The sequence below is a fragment of the Bubalus kerabau genome, chromosome 8 (genome assembly GCF_029407905.1).
Source record: "Bubalus kerabau isolate K-KA32 ecotype Philippines breed swamp buffalo chromosome 8, PCC_UOA_SB_1v2, whole genome shotgun sequence".
Classification (NCBI taxonomy): Eukaryota; Metazoa; Chordata; class Mammalia; order Artiodactyla; family Bovidae; genus Bubalus; species Bubalus kerabau.
Window position 1 is genome coordinate 105,373,272 of NC_073631.1, and position 9,540 is coordinate 105,382,811.

Sequence of the window (9,540 nt, forward strand, 5' to 3'; positions counted from 1 at the left end):
AAGTCTGTCACTGTTTCCATTTTTTCCCCATCTATTTGCCATGAAGTGATGGGACAGGATGCCATGATCTTTGTTTGTTGAATGTTGAGTTTTAAGTCAGCTTTCTCACTCTCCTCTTTCACTTTCACCAAGAGGCTCTTTAGTTCCTCTTCTTCACTTTCTGCCATAAGGGTGGTTTCATCTGCATATCTGAGGTTATTGATATTTCTCCCAGCAATCTTGATTCCAGCTTGTGCTTCATCCAGCCCAGCATTTCACATGATGTACTCTGCATATATAAATAAGCAAGGTGACAATATACAGCCTTGATGTACTCCTTTCCCTATTTGGAACCAGTCCGTTGTTCCAAGTCTGGTTCTAACTGTTGCTTCTTGACCTGCATACAGATTTCTCAGGAGCAAGGTAAGATGGTCTGGTATTCCCATCTCTCAAAGAATTTTCCACAGTTTGTTGTGATCCATACAGTCAAAGGCTTTAGCATAGTCAGTGAAGCAGAAGTAGATGTCCTTCTGGAATTCTCTTGCTTTTTTCTATGATTTAATGGATATTGGCAATTTGATCTCTGGTTCCTCTGCCTTTTCTAAAACCAGCCTGAACTTCTGTACATTCTCAGTTCATGTACTGTTGAAGCCTGGCTTGGAGAATTTTGAGCATTACTTTGCTAGTTTGTGAGATGAGTGCAATTGTGTGGTAGTTTAAACATTCATTGGTATTGCCTTTCTTTGGGACTGGAATGAAAACTGTGGCCACTGCTGAGTTTTCCAAATGTGCTGGCGTATTGAATGCAACACTTTAACAGAAATAGCTCAGCTGAAATGCCTTCACCCACTACTAGCTTTGTTCCTTGTGATGCTTCCTAAGACCCATTTGAGTCTTAAGCCTCTTAGACCTCCCTTAGTTGCAAGGAACAGATTCAAAAAGTTGCTAATTGGGGAAGTAAGGGAATGCATAAACAAAGGGGGAACAATCAGGAAACTATAGTGCAGGGATTAAAGTAGGCTCCTGGTTCTTCCTCAAGGGATATACAGAACAATATCTTTGAGTTCTTCTGCAGGAACTAAGGCCCCCACCCAAGTGAAGGAAATTCTAAGTTGAGAACTATTTTCACTCAGCATTTTATAGGCATTGTTCTATTACCTTCAAGCTTACCCCAATATTGTTGAAAAGTCTGGTGACATTCTACTTCCCATTTCTTCATGACTTGTTTTTTACTCTCTAGAATTTGTGTTTCTGGTTCTCCTTGTTTTGGAGGGTAATTTTCTAGTTGAACAATTTTGAATAAAACCGGATGTGTGCCACTCATATCTTCTGTAACCAGTTTCTCTCGGCCCCCAGCCCAGGGACCCATGCCAGAGGTCAGAGGACAGCTGTTTCCCTTAAAACCTCTGAAGAGCAATGAGAACGCAGAGAGCCAGCTCCTAGCCTGCTAACATCAGACAGCATGAGTGGAGGTAAGAGAACGTTCTCCCTGACCAGTCATCTTTTGCCGTGTAGCTGCTGTACAGTGAACGTTTGTGTCCCCCTAAAATTCACATGTTGAAGTTCTACCCCCAAGATGATGGTATTAGGTAGTGGGAGCTTTAGGGGAGTGCTTAAATCATGCACACTTAGTGCCCTCATGAGTGGGATTGATCTCAGGTGGACTTAGGCCCGCAGAGGCTTTAAGCAGGCTTTTGGTTCCCAACCAGAGATTGAGGTCAGGTCGTGGCAGTGAGAGAGCTGAATCCTAGCCACTAGATCAGTGGTCAGTGACAAGTCCCTGACACTGTTTCGCAGAAAAGAATGCCCACAAAGGCAGAAAATAATTAAACAAGGGTTTATTAGGAGGAAAAAGAGTACAGTATTTATGGATAGACACACAAGTGGACTCAGAGAGAGAAATTCACACCCTCGTGGTAGTTTAAATCACTTATATTGGGGCATTTCCTCTGGGTTTCCTTTAGCCAATTATTTTGATTGGCCTGATTTTGAGTCTGTATTTGGTATATCTCAGGATCCCCCCATGTGCGTGCGTGTCTCTCAGCCAACATGAATTCCAGCAAAGAGCTTTGACATCACTCCTCTTTTGACCTCCAATGAGCTTTCTAGTCAAGAAGGAGTTTTCTTGTCATCCTTAACTACAAGAATGAGAAATATGTGGTCTCTTCTCTTTCATCTGGGCAGGGCCCAGCCTCCTCCTCCGATTGTCCTGCTATCCATATTTTGGAGTGTCTGTCCACAGGAAATGAACTCCAGCTGCTTACCCTTGGATGGCTTGTCTATCGCCTGCCTCAAGATTAGTTCCTTTGTAAAAGAGGCCTAATAGAGGTCTCTTGCCCCTTTCTACTATGTAAGGTTACAGGGGAAAATGCCAGGCAGTTGGCTCTTACCAGACACCAAAGGTGTTAGTGCCCTGATCTTGAACTTCCAAGCTTTCAAAATTGTGAGAAAGAAATTTCTAATTTTCATAAATCCACCCATCCACCCATCCTTTGGCATTTTGTGAGAACAGTCTGAATGGACTAAGACACAAGTAAACCACTCCAAAACTTAGAGGTGTAAATTAACAATCTTTTCTTTTTTAATCTTTATGCTTATGATTTTTTAGATCAGGAATTTGCCCAGAGCAAGTGGGAATATCTCACTTCTGTTGCATAATGACTGGGACTTTAGATGGCTAAAATGCCCAGGGAGAATTGGGGTGGGGTCATATTTCTGGGCCTCCAGTTTTGACTGTCAGGTGGCTCCTCAGTTTTTCTCCATGTTGAGCCTGATAGAGTTGAATGGCAAGCATGGCTTCTTCATGCCTGTCTGGTGACTGGGCTGGGTTGGAAACAGTAGAGGTATAGAAATACCTCTCTTCACACAGCATTGCCACATGACTGCCTTGGGTGATCACACAGCACAGTGGTTATATGTAGGATAGACTTTTGTGGTAGCTGGCTTACCTCAGAGCAATCATCCCAAGATGCCCACTTGGAAGATGCAAGGCTTCTTATGATCCAGTCTCAGAAATCCTGTTGCTGAGTCCAAGCACATTCTGCTCCCCCTATGACAGGCCAGTTAACTGAGAGATGAGCTGTTGAGGCGAGGAATACAACTTTATTCAGAAAGCCAGCTCACTGAGTAGATGGCAGGCTAATGTCTCGAAATAATCATCTCCCTCTAGGTCTGGATGCCAGGTTCTTTTATAGAACAGAGAGGGACAGAAGTTGAGGAAGTAAAGTAAAAAGGCCATTATCATGCAGATATATCCTGGAATGGCCAGCTGTTGCAGAGAAGAAGCCAATTCTGACTCCATGCTGGAAACTTTCTTTGACTTGTTTTTGCGGCTTTTGTTATTATAATCACACATAATAGCCTGCCTCAGAGGATCCTGCCCCTCTGCCTGACTATAAACTGAAGTACTTTTGTTCAGCTCAAACAAAATCTGACCATGCCTACGTCTGGATAGAAGAGATTCACACACCCCTTCCAAATGCTGACCCTTCCCAAAGATGGTTTGCAAGACTTAAGACCCTTTTTACTTTACTTCCTCACTGCCTCTCCCTCTCTGTTGCTTGGTCGCTCATGCTCTTTGTGACCCCATGGACTGCAGCATGCCAGGATTCCCTGTCCTTCACTATCTCCCAGAGTTTGCCCAAACTCATGTCCTTTGAGTTGATGATGCCATCCTAACATCTCATCCTCTGTCACTCGCTTCTCCTCCTGCCCTCAATCTTACCCAGTATCAGGGTCTTTTCCAATGAGTTGACTAGATATCATCCATCTTTGCTTCAGTATACCTCAATGAAGAGGCTGGGTGGGTGGCTTTTTTGACTAAAAAAGATACACAAGTTGAGAGTTGCAAGTTAAGTTTTATTTGGAGCGAAACGAGGACTGCAGCCCAGGAGGTAACACTTCAGATAGCTCTGAGAGACTGTTCCAAAGAGGCAGTGGGAGAAGGTCAGTATATAAGGTTTTGGTGAAGGGGGAGTTCAATACAATTAAGCAACCATTTTACAGAAGTTTTTTGCTAGTCAGGAGGATCTGATGTCATCATGAAGAAATTTGCTATTGTTCAGTCAGTCATATCTGACTCTGCAAACCCATGGACTGCAGCACACCAGGCCTCCCTATCCGTCACCATCTCCCAGAATTTGCTCAAACTCATATCCATTGAGTCAGTGATGCCATCCAAATATCTTGTCCTCTGTTATCCCCTTCTTTCCCTGCCTTCAATCTTTCCCAGCATCAGGGTCTTCTCCAATGAGGTAGCTCTTCACATTAGGTGGCCAAAGTATTGGAGCTTTAGCTTCAACATCAGCTCTTCCAATGAATACTCAGGGTTGATTTCAATTAGGATTGATTGGTTTGATCTCCCTGTAGTCCAAGGGACTCTCAAGACTCTTCATCAACACCATGGTTAGAAAGCATCAATTCTTCAGTTCAGCCTTCCGTATGGTCCAACTCTCACATTCACACATGACTACTGGAAAAACAATAGCTTTGACTATACGGACCTTTGTCAGCAAAGTAATGTCTTTGCTGTTTAATACTCTATCTAGGTTTGTCACAGGTTTCCTTCCAAGGAGCAAATGTCTTTTAATTTCATGGCTGCAGTCACCATCTGCAGTGATTTTGGAGCCCAAGAAAATAAAGGCTGCTACTGTTTCCGTTTTCCCCCATCTATTTGCTATGAAGTGATGGGACCAGATGCCATGATCTTCGTTTTTTGAATGTTGAGTTTTAAGCCAGCTTTTTTAACTCTCCTCTTTCACTTTCATCAAGAGTTTCTTTAGTTCCTCTTCACTTTCTGCCATAAGGGTGGTTTCATCTGCATATCTGAGGTCACTGATATTTCTCCCGGCAATCTTGATTCCAGCCTGTGCTTCTTTCAGCCCAGCATTTTACATGATGTACTCTGCATATAAGTTAAATAAGCAGAGTGACAATATACAGCCTTGACGTACTCCTTTCTCAATTTGGAACCAGTCCATTGTTCCAAGTCCAGTTCTAACTGTTGCTTCTTGACCTTCATGCAGATTTCTCAGGAGGCAGGTAAGGTGGTCTGGTATTCCCATCTCTTGAAGAATTTTCCACAGTTTGCTGTGATCCACACAGTCAATGTCTTTAGCATAGTTAATGAAGCAGAAGTAGATATTTTCTGGAACTCTCTTGCTTTGTCTATGATCCAGCAGATGTTGGTAACTTGGTCTCTGGTTCCTCTACATTTTCTAAATCTAGCTTGTTCATCTGGAAGTTCTCTGTTCACACACTGTTGAAGCCTAGTTTTGAGGATTTTGACCATTGCCTTGGTAGCATATGAAATGAGTCCAATTATGGGGTAGTGAGTTAGAAATTGTTAGGCAGTTAGTGTAGGAACTCTGAGACTTTGCCCTGTTTCAATAAACATCCCACTCCACTAACCTGAAATTATACCCTTTGTCCTGATTTCCTGGCTCTCAGAGGAATGTGTCCTTGGTGTGATAAATTATCAGCATTCAGAGCCAGGAAAGGGTAGTAATTAACTTTTGCTCCATATGCCTGAGGGAAACGCAACTGGTGATCATTAATTTTTAGCCTGTATATCTGGTCCATTGTAAAATGGCCCAGGGTCATGAGAAATGGTCTCGGGATAGTGACTTAATGCCTAAGAAAACTGAGAATACGAGGATCAAAAGAAGACATAAAGATGTCAAATTAAACATTGTGTTTGCACTTGCTCCTTGGAAGAAAAGCTAGAACAAGCCTAAACAGCATGTTGAAAAGTAGAGACATTACTTTGCTGACAATGGTCTGTATAGTCAAAATTATGGTTTTCATGTATGGATGTGAGAGTTGGACCATAAAGAAGGCTGAGTGCCAAATAATTGATGCTTTTGAGCTGTGGTGTTGGAGAAGACTCTTGAGAGTCCCTTGGACTGCAAGGAGATCAAACCAGTCAATCCTAAAGGAAATAAGTCCTGAATATTCATTGGAAAGACTGATGCTAAAGCTGAAAATCCAATACTTCGGCCACCTGAAGCAAAGAACTGACTCATTGGAAAAGGCCCTGATCCTGGGAAAGATGGAAGGCAGGAAAAGAAGGGGACGACAGAGGACAAGATGGTTGAATGGCATCACCGATTTGGTGGACATGAGTTTGAGCAAATTCTGGGAGATAGTGAAGGACAAGGAGGCCTGGTGTGCCGCAGTCCATGGGTTTGCAAAGAGTTGGACACGACTGAGCCACTGAACAACAATGGAAATTTTGAAGAAGACACAAACTAAGCCTTTAAACTACTTAGTTTCCCAAAATAAATCAGGAAGAAAAGGAAAGTCCTTCAACTTTTCTGGAAAAGGCTCAGGGAGACATTGAAGAAACATACTCCAATGGACCCGAAATCTATGTAGGGCCAAATTATTCTCAAGGATAAACTTATTACTCAATCAGCCCCATTCATTAAGATGAAGTTACAAAAATTTCCAAACAAGATCTAGAGAGCCTCCTAAAGACTGCCACACCTGTGTTCTATAAGAGAGATCAGGAGGAATGTAAGGAGAAAGAGAGGAGAGATAAGAAAAAGGCTGAAACTCTCATTATGTCGCTACAGGGAGTTAACTTTAGAGCTCCCAAAACAGGAGGACAAAAAGCTAAAGCCTGGAGCCTGTTTCCTCTGTGGCAAGGATAGAAAATGCCCCCAGGCTAAGATACTGCCACCTAAGTCATGCCCCCTTTGTTGAGGTGATCGTTGGAAGAGGAATTGCCCTCAGAGACGTAGATCTCTGAAATCAGTTCCTCAGACCCAAAATCAAGACTGATGGAGTCCAGGGCTTCCCACTTTGACTCCCGTCCTCATCACAGCACGAAGCTTCAGGTTATTCTGATCGTAGGAGACTGTGCTGTTAACTTTCCTCTTGATATAAGAGCCACTTTTTCAGACCCCCTTTCTAATTCAGGACCTCCCTAAACTAAATCACCCACTATATGTGGCATTTCTGGGAAGTCGATTACAAAATTATTTTCACAATCATTGAGTCATAACTGAGAGTCCATTCTCTTTTCCCATGCCTTCCTGATAATACCAGAAAGCCCAACTCCCAACCTGAGAAGAGATATACTATCTAATATGCAAGCTTCAAGCCATATGAAATGAAACCCACAAAAAACTTATGTCTACCCCTAACAGAAACAGATATTAACCCTGAGCTTTGGGCAATTGGAGGAAAGATAGGAAGAGCAGTCTCTGCTCAGTCAACACAGATCCTAATCAATTTCCCCATCAAAAACAATATCCCCTAAAACTGGAGGCATGACAGGGATTCATTCCCCTAATTAAAAATCTTAAAGAACAAGGCTTTTTCTTAATTGAATGCAACAGCCCTTGTAACACATCTGTTCTAGGAGTACAAAAACAAAATGGAGAATGGAGCATAGTACAAGACCTTTGTCTCATTAATGAAGCTGTAATTCCATTACATCCTGTGTGCCTAAGCCCTATACCTTACTTTCCCAGATCCCAGAAATGGCAGCCTGGTTTACTGTGCTAGACTTAAAGGATGCCTTCTTTTGTATTCATCTAGCCCGAAGTTCACAATTTTTGTTTGCTTTTGAGGATCCATCTGATTCTGCTACCCAATTAACTTGGACAATGTTGCCTCAAGGATTTAGAGATACTCCTCACTTGTTTGGGCAGGCTTTGGCTAAAGACCTAACTGCCTTCTAGGCACCAGAGCTTATAAAAAGTATCCAAAATGTAGATGGCATACTCCTTTGCGGTGACTCAAAGGAACAATGTGACCAAGCTACCTGTGGTTTTCTTATTATGTAGCCCAGTGTAGTTACAAAATATCAAAACCTAAAGCTCAGATATGTAGCAGGAAGTTAAATGTTAAGGACTCAAATTTTCACATGGAACTCAAGCCTTAGGGACGGAAAGAATAAAGCCCATTTTATAACATCCTCTCCCTAGTGCTATTAGACAACTCCATGGTTTCCTTGGTATAACTGACTACTGCTGAATTTGCATTCCTGGATATGGAGAGCTAGCTCAACCTCTACATAAGTTATTACAAGAGACTAAACAATTAGGACAAAAGGTATTACAATGGGAACCTGGAGAAATACATGCATTTAAGCCTTTACAACAGGCTTTTTTCAGGCCTGCTCTCAACCTGCCTACAGGAAACCAATTTAACATTTTTATAACAATTAGATCAGGAATAGCACTGGGAGTCCTAACACAACCCAAAAGAAACTCACAACCTATTGCTTATTTGAGGAAAGAACTCGATTCTGTAGCTCAAGGATGGCCTCATTGTCTGCAAATAGTGGCCTCAGTAGCTCTATTCATTCCTGAAACTACTAAATTAATTATAGACTGAGATCTGGTGGTCTTTACTTCACATGATATCTCTGGAATTTTAAACTCTAAGGGAGGATTGTGGTTATCAGACAATCAGCTTCTCAGATACCAATCCCTGCTCTTAGAAGGACCTATAACTCAGCTAAAAACTTGCTCAACTTTAAACCCAGCTACATTCCTTCCTGAGTCATTAGATAAAAAATCAGAGCATGACTGTCCTCAAGTCCTAGCTTTAAGTTACTCAGCAAGGGAGGACTTCAAAGACACGCCGTTAGAAAATCCAGATGTAAGTATGTTTACCGATGGCAGTTCCTTTATAGAGAAAGGAGAACGTAAAGTAGGCTATGACGTGATAACTTTATTTGGAACCTTAGAAAATTGCTCCCTACCTCCTGGGACTAGTGCTCAATTGGCTGAATTAATTGCTTTAATCACAGCTTTAGAACTGGGGACTAATAAAAGAGTAAACATATATACTGACTCCAAATATGCTTACCTATTTCTTCATGCTTATGCTGCCATTTGGAAAAAGAGGACCTTTAAAACTTCAGATGGCAGTCCCATCAAATACTATCCAGAAATTCTGTGCCTCCTAGATGCAAGGTTATCCAAAGAGGTGGCAGTAATACGTTGTCAAGGTCATCAGAAGGATGATTCTGGAAAACAGCAGAGGGAAATAGGACGATAGACCAACAAGCATAAATGGAAGCATAGACTTTCAATTCTCAGGCTCCCCGCCTCTGGGACAGAATTCCCACTGACATGCTGCTGCTGCTAAGTCGCTTCAGTCGTGTCCAACTCTGTGCAACCCCACAGATGGCAGCCCACCAGGCTCCCCCATCCCTGGGATTCTCCAGGCAAGAACACTGGAGTGGGTTCCCATTGACATAAAACCCCACTATTCTCCTGAGGAACTTCAACATTCCCTTTCTCAAGGAGATATTTTACTCCCATCAGGTTGGCTTCAAACAGAAGATCAAAAGCTTATATTACTCTCCAATGGCCAATGGAAGGTTCTTAAAACATTACATCAAACATTCTGTCTGGGAATTGAAAATACTTACCAACTTGCTAAAAGTCTCTTTAAAGGAAAGGGATTGATAAAAACTGTAGTTCAAATTGTTAAGGGATGTGAGATATGTCAAGAAAATAATCCCCATAACAACTAATCAGTTCCTCCAGGTTTACAATGTATAGGAAAATATGCTGGAGAAGACTGGCAGATAGATTTGAC

The 9,540-nt window shown here is 42.1% G+C and overlaps 1 protein-coding gene across 1 annotated transcript; it reads left to right on the forward strand.

Moving 5' to 3' along the window:
• Window positions 1-1,441: 1,441 nt before the first annotated feature.
• On the forward strand, window positions 1,442-8,994 carry LOC129658374 (ribonuclease H-like). The gene is made up of 2 exons (XM_055589390.1): window positions 1,442-1,451; window positions 8,477-8,994. The coding sequence occupies exons 1-2, from the start codon at window positions 1,442-1,444 to the stop codon at window positions 8,992-8,994; spliced, it is 528 nt and encodes a 175-aa protein (XP_055445365.1).
• Window positions 8,995-9,540: the final 546 nt, after the last annotated feature.